At 38.5% G+C, this 13470-nt stretch overlaps 1 protein-coding gene across 2 annotated transcripts in view; it reads left to right on the top strand.

Moving 5' to 3' along the window:
- The window catches only part of TAF4B (TATA-box binding protein associated factor 4b), a 133290-nt gene that overhangs the window by 77920 nt on the left and 41900 nt on the right, over window positions 1-13470 (top strand). For both annotated transcript variants that reach the window (XM_066247025.1, XM_066247024.1), the window contains exons 12-13: window positions 5532-5657; window positions 12311-12367. In XM_066247025.1, coding sequence (XP_066103122.1) covers window positions 5532-5657; window positions 12311-12367 — 183 coding nt within the window. The remainder of the gene's footprint in view (window positions 1-5531; window positions 5658-12310; window positions 12368-13470) is intronic.

Below are 13470 nucleotides of genomic sequence, written 5' to 3'. Positions count from 1 at the left end.
TATCAGATTGGCAAAAAAAGAAATTTTTGAGATGCCATAGAATTATAGTAGTTTATGCGTGCTGTGAGATGAAAAAGGTTGAAAATCAGTGTTTTAGAGTATGTTAATTTCCAGATATATTGTATGTGAAATTTCCAGTTTTCCTTCTATTGTTGATTTCTAGCCTCATTTTATTGTGTTGAAAGAAGATTCTTTTTATTATTTAACCATTTTAAATTTATTGAGGCTTATTTTGCGACCTAACTTATGGTCTGTCTGGAGAATGTTCCGTGTGCTCTTGAGAACATCTATTCTGCTGTTACTGGGTGAAGGGCTCGTATATGTCTGCTAGACCTAGTTAGCTTATAGTGTCAAGTTCTCTACTTCCTTTTTGATCTTATGTCTAGGTATTCTATCCATTACTGAAAGTGAGGTATTGAAGACTTCATCTATTATTATAGAACTGTCTGTTTTTTTAGTTCTGTCAGTCTTTGCTTCATTTATTTTGGGGCTCTCATGTGTATATCTTCTTGATGAATTGACTCTTGTCACTATATAATGTTTAATGTTCTTGTTTATCTCTTTTAACTGTTTTTGACTTAAAGTCCATCTTGCCTGGTGTTAGTATAGCCACCCCTGCTTTCTTTTGGTTATTAATTGTGTGGAATATAATCCATCGTTCACGTTCAAACTATTTAAGTACTTTCACTGAAAGTGAATCTCTTGTAGATAACATACGTATAGTTGGATTATGGTTCTTTTCCATTCTGCCGTCTCTTCTTTTTGATTGGGGAGTTTAATCCATTTACTATATTTAAAGTAATATCTGATAGGTAAGAACTGCTATTTCACTCTTTCTGTACACATAGCTTTTTTTGGTCTATTTCCTTAGTTACTGCCTTTTTGGTTTAATTGATCTGATTGTGTACTTTTAATTCCCTTTTGTGCATTTTTTTGGACATTTTTTTAATGGTTATTTTGAGGTTTACAGTTAAAATCTTAAATTTTAATATTCTAGTTGAATTGATAACAGTTTACCTTCAATTTGGGTAATGGGGAATTAGTCTTTTTTGGCTTTTTACCATAACTTTTTTTTCCCCAAGAGAGACAGAGGGAGTGACAGACAGGAAGGGAGAGAGATGAGAAACACCAATTCTTCCTTTTAACACCTTAGTTGTTCATTGATCACTTTCTCATATATGCCTTGACCAGGAAACTATCCGAGCCAGTGACCCCTTGGTCAAGTCAGTGACCTTGGGTTCAAGTCATTGACCTTTGGGTCATGTCTCTAATCTCACACTCAAGCCAAGTGAGCCTGCACTCAAGCTGGTGAGCCTGCGCTCAGGCCGGCAACCTCAGAGTTTCAAACCTGGGTCCTCTGTGTCCCAGGTTGATGTTCTATCCATCTTGCCACTGCCTGGTCAGGCTACCATAACTTTTAAGGGTCTTATAATTTTCAAACTTGGATTCTCCCCTGTTGCTACCTCAATCACCCTGTTGTTTCAGAGATACCTAATGCACTTTTATTTATAATGGGCAGTTTCTATACAAAGTGTGACATGTACATTCAGTATGCAGTAGAATTATTCCAGGTAGAGTTTACTATTCTGAGTGGTATCCAAAGTCCTGTTGTGTAAAGCCTTCAGATGGAACTCTTCTGTTGTATGTCAATAATATTTCCCAAGGATTTAGTTACCATTTACAAAATGGATAGTATCTACCTCATTGGAAACTCCCTGAATAGCTTAAAGTTAATATCTCCTTAACCAGGGGTCCTCCAACTTTACACAGGGGGCCAGTTCACTGTCCCTCAGACCGTTGGAGGGCCACCACATACAGTGCTACTGTCACTGACCACCACCAATGAAAGAGGTGCTCCTTCTGGAAGTGGGGCGGGGCGGATGAATGGCCTCAGGGGGCCGCATGTGGCCTGACGGCTGTAGTTTGGGGACGTCTGTTTAACCTTCTGTTTTGTACACTGCCTATACTGATTGATTTTCCCCATCTCACCTTTCCTCACATGCATTCCTTAATATGGCTAATTCCACTGCCTGAATTTGTACCTATAGAAAGGCAGCTCTGCCCTGCGCAGTGAGTAGATGATTAATCTGGAATGCTGGGATCGCTGGCTCAAATCCCTGGGCTTGCCCAGTCAGGGCATATACAATAAGCAACCAATGAACAACTAAAATGAAGCAACTATGAGTTGATACTTCTCGCTCCCCACCCTCTGTAAAATCAATAAATAAAATCTTAAAAGGAAAAGAAAGGCAGCTATGAGATCATCCTTCTTTAAACAGAAATAATAATCATTTAGTTATCTTTGGATCTACTTTAAAATTATACTTATTCTATAGACTTTGATTGTAATAATCTTGGTGTCACAGATTTGGCTCTGTCCCTGTATTTCAATTCATCCTTATAGGATTTATTTTCATCTGTAAAGTCTGAGAAATTTTACTCCATGAATTTCACAAAAGTGAGCTACTTTTATTAAAAGCAAAACTCCACCATCTTTTTTTCCATTTGATAGCCATCTACTTTCGATAATCTTTCACCTAGTTAGATATAATTCTCTAATAAATCACAGTCCATTAATTGAGATTTTAGTAAAGAAGTAGAAAGTGACATGTGATACAAAGCTTTTTTTTTTTTTTTTTGCATTTTTCTGAAGCTGGAAACAGGGAGAGACAGTCAGACTCCCGCATGCGCCCGACCGGGATCCACCCGGCACGCCCACCATGGGGCGATGCTCTGCCCACCAGGGGACAATGCTCTGCCCATCCTGGGCGTCGCCATGTTGCGACCAGAGCCACTCTAGCGCCTGAGGCAGAGGCCACAGAGCCATCCCCAGCGCCCGGGCCATCTTTGCTCCAATGGAGCCTTGGCTGCGGGAGGGGAAGAGAGAGACAGAGAGGAAAGCGTGGCAGAGGGGTGGAGAAGCAAATGGGCGCTTCTCCTGTGTGCCCTGGCCGGAAATCGAACCCGGGTCCTCCACACGCTAGGCCGACGCTGAGCCAACCGGCCAGGGCCGTGATACAAAGCTTTTGATCTTTCTGCCAGGTGATTTCCCACTGAAGAAAAGTGATAGGCTCCTGGCCTGACCTGTGGTGGCGCAGTGGGCTAAAGCATCGACCTGGAACACTAAGGTCGCCGGTTCGAAACCTTGGGCTTGCCTGGTCAAGGCACATGTGGGAGTTGATGCTTCCTGCTCCTCCCCCCTCTCTCTCTCTCTCTCTCACTCCTCTCTCTCTAAAAATCAATAAATGAAATATTGAAAAAAAAGTGATAGGCCTCTACTTGTCAGTGGAAGAGCTCCCATGTTTTCCATCTGAAAGGGGCTGTAGTGCTTTCTTTAGATAGGACTCACTTGATGTTATCATCTGGTCTCGGTGCCTATGTTTTCAGTGCTAAACCACTGTTAGGACTCACTTGATGTTATCATCTGGTCTCGGTGCCTATGTTTTCAGTGCTAAACCACTGTACTCTGTGTTGCATGAAGACTTTAGTTAGGCCAGCTGGGTATACAGGAAGGAACATGATCAAATTGGAGTTACTATTGTTTAAATAAGATGGGGGCTTAGTAGGAATAGGGGATACACTCATTTGTATGTGGAGGAGTAAAGGAAGAAAGCATTCCTTAAGTCAGATATGGTTGTATCCAAGTTGGGTGAGAGAGAAGGAATCTTAGCATGTGAATAAGATGGGGTTGAAGTTTAGTAAGTCTGTGTCCCATTTTAATTTAATGTTTCTTGTCTTTTTGAAATTGTCAGTAAACTCTCCAGTATGTCCAAACACAGAAATCGTAAAGATGAAGTATTTAAGAAACCACTGGTTATTATGTTTATATCTCTATGGTTGGCCGATAATGTATTCCATATTCTATCTTGTATTATTTAACTTTAAAGCATTTGAGAATTCTTTTTGTATTACACACGAAGTAAAATAAGTAGCACTAATATATCCTTGTTTGTTATACTGTGTAATACTCTGTTGATCTAGTTAAATACCAACAATAAAAATTTAATTTAAAAATAATCTTGGACCTAAGAAATCTCTCAGTCCCAGTTAATTGAATCAGCCAGCTGTGAGCATGGGATAAAACAAAGATGGGAATGGTGCTGTATCCATATTTATAGGCCAGGCATGATTGTTGGACTGAATGTTTAAAAATATTCTGTTTTCCAATCACAACCTCCCTCAGTCCCTCTCCTATAGCTTGGATGTCTGAATTACTGAGGTGAATAGATGGCAGGGTATCTTAACTGTTGATTGGGAAAATTTTCCTTCACTGCTGTTGCCCCTGCTAAGCATACTCACACTCATATATGATTGGAGAAGGATGGGTCAAGTTATCAGATGAAGAAAATAAAGTATTTAAATTGGCAAACACTGTTTTCTACTCTAGAGGATCAGAATAAACGAAACTGTAAATTTTATCATTGTTTATGGAATGAACAGTCAAGACAAATGATTATACTTATGTATGGCTCTCATTTATGAATTGTATACTTATTTTTTTTTGACTGACTGTAGGTCTGCCCAAGTTCATAGTTTAAGGCAGGGGTCCCCAAACTACGGCCTGCGGGCCACATGCGGCCCCCTGAGGCCATTTATCCGGCCCCCGCCGCACTTCCGGAAGGGGCACCTCTTTAATTAGTGGTCAGTGAGAGGAGCATAGTTCCCATTGAAATACTGGTCAGTTGGTTGATTTAAATTTACTTGTTCTTTATTTTAAATATTGTATTTGTTCCCGTTTTGTTTTTTTTACTTTAAAATAAGATCTGTGCAGTGTGCATAGGGATTTGTTCATAGTTTTTTTTATAGTCTGGCCCTCCAATTGTTTGAGGGACAGTGAACTGGCCCCCTGTGTAAAAAGTTTGGGGACCCCTTGTTTAAAGGAATCCTCAAAACAGGGTTTAGGATCTTAATGTTTGCCATTTTATCTTATCTTGTTATTTTGATATAAATTGCATTTACCTGATAAGGTTAACCTAGTCCAGCAATGGAAAGAAGGATGAAAACTTTCATTTCGGTGTGTTTCTGAGTAAAGTGATTGTTTCTTGTTTTTTGTCTTTCATAGTCCTAACATTAAATTAACCATATTAAAGTCTGCTCACGTATACAATAATTTAACTGAAAAGATTTAGATCAGCGGTTCTCAACCTGTGGGTCGCAACCCCGACGGGGGTCAAATGACCAAAACACAGGGGTCGCCTAAAGCCATCAGAATAGATTATAGTCAAATACTACACTCAGTTGCTTTCTACTTCCTGTTTGTTAGGATCTGCTAGGCTTAATTCCGACCCTGTGTCCCAATGAGGCTTACTAGAAATAGAAAGGCTCTTTGAAATTTAAATGCCTAATCACTTCTCACATTTTTAGGGGGGATGAAATTTTTTTTTGTTAAGTTTGTTTAACAGAAATAAAAATATTACCTCCTGAAAACTTAGCTTCCCAGGTATGTCGTTGTTACTTCCTTTAGCTGATTTATAACAATACTTAACGCAGAATGTGTTGCCTATGATCATCATAAGACTTTTTTTTTCCAGACAAGTGAAAATTACATCCTGTCTAGTGACACCAGGTCACAGCTCAAATTTCTTGAAAAGCTGGATCAATTGGAGAAGCAGAGAAAGGATTTAGAAGAAAGAGAAATGTTACTTAAGGCAGCCAAGGTAAGGTCTTACCTGATTTAGGGAGTGAACATAGCCTGGCAAGGAGGCCAGAATTGGCTTTCTCATTGATTGACTGTCCTGTTTTTACTAGGCCTTTGGATTTCTCCGTAGGATTTCTTAAAGTTATTAATAAAATCTCTCAGGCCAAGCTGGGTAGCTCAGTTGGTTAGAGCGTCATCCCAATATGCAAGGTGCCATTTGATTCCCAGGCAGGGCATACAAGAATCAACCAATGAATACGTAAATAAGTGGAACAGGAAATAATTGGTTTTTTCTCTTTCTTCTCTTCTCTCCCTCGTTCCCTCCCTCATTCCCTCCCTCTCTCCCTCCCTCCCTCCCCTTTCCTCCTCTTTCTAATATCAATCAATAATAAAAAATTTTTAAAAATCTGTCATACCAGTATAGTACGGTACAGTGGCTTTCAGTTAATTTAGTTAAATGAATTATCTTTTGTCTCTTTTTAATTTCTGTGTGACTAGCATAACTACCACCTTCCCCCCAAAAATGTTTCATACAATTTTGATGGTGTTTTAGTGATATGATTGATACATGCCAAGTTGAAGTTGAGAGGAAAAAATTTGAAAGTGGACAGGTAGTGTGTGAGTGAAATTTAGGATTATATGGAACAAAATATAGAATTCCAGAATTGGGTTAGAGCGAGAGTAAAAGAAAGAAAATGTGAGGTAGTATTTATTTTCTTTCTCCCTTATTTAAACATTTTTCTGGATTCTTAGTGCCAGATGGAGTGAAAGCTGTTTCCATTACCAGGTGCATTTTGTTGCTCCACATTTTTTTTGCAGGTCTAGGGCCTTGGTGTATAGTCTTCAAGTTTGGGCACTAGTTTTATTTTGTGTTTTAATTTGCAGTGTTCCTGGTAGCGATCCCTTTTAGAGTATGTGTTCCTAATCACATATGAATTGCTCTTTAGAAAGTGTTTATTTTGAAATTGTATTGTATGTATGGAAAAGTTGCCAGAACTAGACAAAGAACTCTCATCTCCTTTACCCAGATTCTTCTTCTTCTTTTTTATTTTTTTTGGAGGCTGGCCAGTGGTCAATTATGTCCATTGAGACAACATTAGACCAGTAAGTACCATGATCCCAACATGATCTGGGTGCTTGATGTTCCAGGTTTCTGATCGTAAACATTTTACTGCATTTGCTTTATCTCTATATTTTCTAGACACACACACACACACACACACAGTCATTCATTCTCCATTTCAGAGAGGGTTTTGATATATTCACAAGGTTGTGTAACTGTCATCCCTAATTAGTCTTTTTCTGAACGTTTTGAAAGCAAGATTCGGACATCTGTTGCTCCTAAACATTCTCTGGTATGTATTTGTGAAAACAAGGACAATTTTTTGTATGACTTTCCCAGTCAGGATGTGAACAGTGTAATGCTACCATCTATCCTACAGGCCCCACTCAGATTTTACCAGCTATCTCAACTTTCTCTTTTGCCAGATTCATGGCCATTTTCCCATTCAGAAATATGTGTTACATTCAGTTACCAACTCTTAGACTCCTTCAGCAGATTTTCTCAGTCTTTGTTTTTCTTTCATGTCTTTGACAGGTTTCAGGAGTATAGATCTTACCTTCTGTGGGCTGACTCTCAACATGTGTTCATCTTATATTTCCTCATGACTTAGATCATTCATTCTTAGCAGGAGCAGATAGAAATGATGCTGTATCTTCTCAGCTGATCATATAAAAATGGCAGCCTTTTATTACCTGGTTGTGTGGGTGCCTACCAGTTCTCTCCATTTAAAATTGCCATTTCCCCCTTTGTAATCATTGAGTTTTTCAGAGGAAGGTGTTCTAAGATTATATATTACCAGTATACCCCATTCCTTACAAACCACTGCATATTGACTTTAGCATCCATAGACGATATCTGCCTGAATCAGCCACCTCTATTATGTTTGCCAAGTGGTGTTTTTTTATTCTCATTTCTTCTATATTTATTAGAACTCTACTATGTGGAAAAGCTTTCCTTTTCCCCTTATTCATCCATATAAACATTCATTATCAGTATGGGCTCATGAATATCCTTGATTCAACAGATTGTAATCTATTACTATTGGTGTTTATTTTGATGCTCAAATTGCTCCTGAGTGGGAGACCCTTCCAGCTGGCAGTTCTGCCCGTTAGTCATGTTTCTGTCATTCAGTGATCATCTCCTTCCTTTCTGGCACAAAATTCTAGGCTCAGCTTATACTCTTCCTTCCCAGCCCTGGAATTAGACATTTCTCCAAGGGAATCCTGTGTCTTTATATTTGAGGATGATATCCAAAAAGAAATTAGAGCATACAGTTTTCATTGCTCATAGGATGTCATTACATATAGGCCCTCTCAGTGGATAAATCTAGAAAGTACATGTACAGTATTACATATGTACATGTGTGTGTATATATAATACATCCATATTTCTTTATCTTTGTGTATATATACATTATAAAACCATGAGTTTATATGGTTACCTTTAACTCCAATCAATATCTTAGGGTTTTTTCTAGACTTAACCTTTCTGTGTTTATAAATACTCTGCATAATCATAAACTCAGCTCTCATTATTCTCTATATATTTACTTGTCCTCAGTTTAGTTATTTGATCAATGTTACTAATCTCCCAAATAGCCATGCTAGCTACTCCTCTTCTGTTACTTCTATGACCACTGCCCTTATTTCATTGTCCATGTAATAAACTTGCCTTTTCACTGGCCCATGCCTTAGTGTATCTCTCCAAGTCTCCTTCATCACCCTGCATTTTTGGCCACTGGTCTATATCTTCATGTGCCCTAATCCCCCACAAGGTTACCACAACCTTGTCATTGTGCAGCTTCCCACTATCCCGCAGACTCAGTTCCCGTGTGGACCCCTCTTGCAATGGGAAGGGCATCTGGGAGAGGAATATGCTTTTTCTGGAGCCCTCAAGTGTTAAAAGCAAGCACACAGCTAGTGTAATGAAGTAGTTTATTGGTTTTTTATTTCTGATTACTGTAATGTAAACAAGATGACAAACTATTAAATACTTGTTTAGTTATTATTAGCTATTTTATATTTGCTCTCACTCTCTCTTGGCTTTTCCTCTTCTACCAGTCTTCTAAACAGTAGAATGTCCCAGGATTCAGTCCTAGACCTTCTTTTCTGTCTGTGATCTCTTGTAAATTTATATTTCCAACTCAGTCTACATTCTGGAACTCTGGACTCATAGCCAACTGCCTACCTGAAATCTCTACTCAGTTGGCCAATAGGCATCTCAAATATTATGTGTCCAAAAGAACTCCTAATTCTCCTCCTACTCAAAATACTTTTTACTCTTACAGGTTTTCTAACTCAGTAAATGACACCATTTTTCACCCAATTAAAGCCAAAAAACAAAAAAACACCCTAGTAGTCATCTCTCTTTTTTTTAAGATTATATTTATTGACTTTAGGTGGGGAGGGAGAACGAAAAGTAGTTGCTTCACTCTAGTTGTTCACTGGTCGCATGTGCCTTGACTGGGCAAACCCAGGGTTCAGAACCAGTTACCTCAGTGTTCCAGGTTGGTGCTCTATCCACTGCCCCACCACAGGTCAGGCAAAAAGTCTAGGAGTAATCTTTACCTCTTCTTTTCTCTCCTCACATCTAGTCTATTCTGTTTCTGAAATGTATCCTTCTTCTCTTCATCATCATTGTCATCACTCTAGTCTAAGTCATCCTTCACATGGACTTTTATAATGCCTTCTAGCTAATCTCCTTTTTCTTTTACAATCCATTTTTTATACTGTCTTCAGAATAATGTTTTCCTAATAAGTCATGTGTGTCTCTGTTGCTTCCTCTTGCACTAAAATAAAACCCAAACTTCTTACCAAATTTGAAAAGGCCTTATGTGGTCTAGCACCCCCTCCCTGTCTGAGCTTGCTTCACACCACTCCCATTTTCACTTACTCTGCTCCAGTCACACTGATCTTTCTTGCCAAGCTTGTACACCCACCATCCTTAAAATATTAGACTACTAATTAGACATCTAAAACTCAACATTGAGTTCCCTTCCCCTGAATCTACTGTGGTCTTTATCCCCTCACCAAGTTGGAATTATCATCTCCCAGCTGCTTAGGACAGAAGCCTAGGAGTCTTCCTTGACTCCTATTTCATACTTTTACTGTATCCAATCCATTAATCAATCCGGTTAGCTCTACATCCAAAATATATTTAGAATCTAACCAATTACCATCATCTTCTCTATGACAGTAGTCCGAGCTACCCTCATCTTTTACCCACTCTCGTATTTACAGCGTTTGTTTTAGAACACTCTCCCAATTGCTCTGTGTGCCTGTATCCCTGGTCTTGGGTCCCAATCATGCACCTTCTATATAGCAGCCAGACTGATCTTTCGAAAGTGTGTCAGTGGCATCTCACTCCTGTGCTCCAAACCCTCCAGTAGCTCATTCTTGTTACTGAAATTAAATCCCAACTCCTTATGATGATGGCCTCTAAGGCAACGCATGGTTTCCAGCCTTATCTCCCTCAACGTTTCTCTGTTCTGGTGACACAGGCTTGCTTTCTTTCTTCAAGTATTCCCAGCTTGTTCCCATTTGAAGTTTTGGCAGTTACTGTGCCCTCTGCTTGGAGTGTTCTTCCCTCAGATGTTTGCATGGCTGCCTCCTTTTTGCTCTTCAGATCTCTGCTCAGATGTCACTCATAGGTGTTTTCCCTCTCATCCTAGCTAAAGACGTTACCCCAGCCCCACCCCTCTCTTCCTTTTTATCACATTTTATTTTCTTTATAGCTCTTATCACTATTAGTAGTTTTCCCATTATAAATATTTTACATATTATGTTTTTAAATTTTATAATATTGTTTTATTTATTTTTTCTTAAAATTTATGTAAGTTACTTGAACGCAGGACTTTTTTTATTTCTACTTTTACAAGGCCTAGAACAGCAGTACACAGAGTAGAATTTGTACTATGAGTAATCAATGAATACTGGTTGATTGACAAAGACTCGATAACCCAAGTGTACCAACTTTATACTGGGGCAAAAAATTATGTGCACACACACATACATCTACATATATGCACAGGTATTTTTATATAGATATATATATATACATACTCATTCTCTTATAATATAGGTGAACTAAGAATCGAGTTTGTCTTGTTTTGGGCTAAAGTGAAGTTGTTTTAGTAGATTGGGGACAAAATGAAGGAAAAAAGTGACTAGTTGTAGATAGAATCTTAGGTAGGTATGTAGCTAAGGTGTTTAAAATTAGAAGGCACCCTTAAATTTAAGTAGTTCCTTTCATGTATTTTCCTTTACCAAAACTACTGATACATTAATAGGCCTATCAGGTAAACTTAGTGAAATAGAAAAATACTTTTAGCATTTATTTTGTTAGCTATCTTTAATTAGCTGATGTTGGATTTTATAGAATATTCATATAATTACAGAGTTAGGTAGCTTTGATAGAATGAGAGGAAGGATACACCTATCCCAGGTATAGTTTTCATCAGACAAATGGTGTTAGATCAAGTTCCTTACTCTTTGTTCCATCATGGTATTACATATAGTGTTGTAAGGTGCCAAAAGCTACAGAATTAATATTTTAGGAAGTCTAAAGAACATTTTATTGGTTTGGGCTAGGCAAATGATCTTTGTACTTGTGTGATTAGCATAAAACCAATATGTGTTTTTGTCATTGTGTTGTAAATGCAAAAGAGGAAGGAGACTTGGATTCTCTGATCTTCCCCCATACCTATAGGGGAAGGGTGAAGAGCTATTTAGGTACAGAAAGAAAATGATTAAATTAAAATCTTATACTGATGAATCATTTACAGGCATTTGTCCCTATGGAAACTACCTCTCCCCTCCTGAAAGCATGTAGTTAATGTATGTATCTCTAAACAAAAGGTATAAACTTATGCCGTGATGTCAGATTTTCTCCCCTCCCATGCATAATTAGTATATAAACAGCCCTTGGACTATTTTGGGGGGCTGCACAATTTGGGTCTGTTGCCCTGTGTCAGCCTTTTGCGGCCAGCATATTTAATAAATCTCCTCCTTTAATACAACTTTTCAAAAACTTATTTGAACTACGTGCCTCTGTGAAAACCTGAAGAATTGTGGATTTTGGGTACTTTACAACAGTAGAAGGTAGCTCTCTTTTTAGCAATCCTGTAAGTGTTCATTTTTAGAATGTTAAACTGAATCATTGTGGAAAGTGACATTCATTAAACATTATTGAACATTTACTTGTGCACAACATTCAAGTATTATAGTGGACCCAAAGATCAGTTTCTAATGGGAACATTGGAATTTATTAAGCCAACAATTCTTCTCTTTTCCTTCATCTGTACCATTTGTTTTTTAGTTTTTTAGTTTTTGTGTTCCAACAAGAACAACGTCATGCCTCAACTGGGCCTGACTGACATTGTTAGCATCATTTTCAGTATAAGCTTCCTCCCGGCAAGAATGCAGCAGCGGGCCCTGATGAGGAGAGGGAGGGGTGGGCAAGGAGGAGTGCATAGGACTGGATACAAGCATTTCCCCCTGAAGCTAAGGTTTTCAATCACAAGAGAAAATTGTCATTTATTAAATATTTAATGGCAACTGTGGTGTTTAGATGCTAGTAATTTCTATTAAAATTTTCTTTTCCTTTGATAGAGTCGTTCGAATAAAGAAGATCCAGAACAGCTGAGATTAAAGCAGAAAGCCAAAGAGGTAGGACTTTCAAGTTATCATGTTTGTCTCTGTGTGTGAGGGAAGGCTGGCAGCCCTCTCCTGGCAATTAGGTCAGGGTTTATTTTGCTGTTGCATACCATTTGCAGAAGCCTTGGGGAAGGACAGGAACTGCTGAAGGCAAGGGCAGTACTTGAAATGAGGTCAATGAGTGATGTGCTCTCTTTTAAAATTTATTTTCAAGGCTTAGGCCTGTCTAGAAACGGCTCTTTGTAAATTACAGCAGCACACTTGGAGGAATATAATGTGGGATTAAGAGAAAAAAAAAGAGAAACTTCTGAGATTTAGCATCTGGGACTATACAATAGGCTACATTTTTCCAGGGTAATTGTTCGTTTTGTAAATCTGATACTACTTATAATTCTTTGGCTGGGAGGCGGTACTGGGATTTAGTTTTAAATGGAAAATGCCTCTGGCTTTTAATTTTCTGGGCCCAGCAGTTTTCTGTTCTGGAATGGAGCCCTTGTTTCACACAGTTCATGTTTAGCTGCAGGGGCTTTAGTTTATAGCTTAGACTGGTTAAGCTTTTACTCCCAGAGGCCTCTGCATAGCAACTGTAGAAATCAACAAATAAGTTCATTTATGTCTGCAGCCTCCTCTCAGTAGCTGACTTTTTACATTTCCCAATATCCATTTCCTGACTTTTCTAGCCCCAGAGAAAAAAGCTCCACTAATTGGAGCTTATTTTAATTGAGCCTTAATATTGGATCTCACTGGAGTTGCCCCCAGAGCTGCTGAGAACAGAAGGAAATGAAAGTACCTAAGGTTGAAGATGTAGGGTGTGTGTGTGTGTGTGTGTGTGTGTGAAATTTTTCACTTGACCTACAGATTCTTTTCCCTGCTGAATAAATCATCAAGCCTGTTCACATTTCTGATTAAGGATCTGACAGCAGACAATAATAAAGACAATTGAGGTGTGAGATGTGTGATATGGAGCTGAAGAAATTGGTTTCTATAGTTACTTGACTGATTTCATGCAGTTTTTAAGGATCTTTGTGCTAAATAAGAGTGATTTCCTGAGCAACCTTTTTCCTTAACTGTGCCTCTTGAACTATGAAATTTGTTGTTGCTTAAATAACATTGCT

Source organism: Saccopteryx bilineata, chromosome 11 (assembly GCF_036850765.1).
Source record: "Saccopteryx bilineata isolate mSacBil1 chromosome 11, mSacBil1_pri_phased_curated, whole genome shotgun sequence".
Lineage (NCBI taxonomy): Eukaryota > Metazoa > Chordata > Mammalia > Chiroptera > Emballonuridae > Saccopteryx > Saccopteryx bilineata.
Note: the sequence above shows the minus strand (reverse complement) of the source record. Positions and strands in the feature narration are given on the sequence as shown.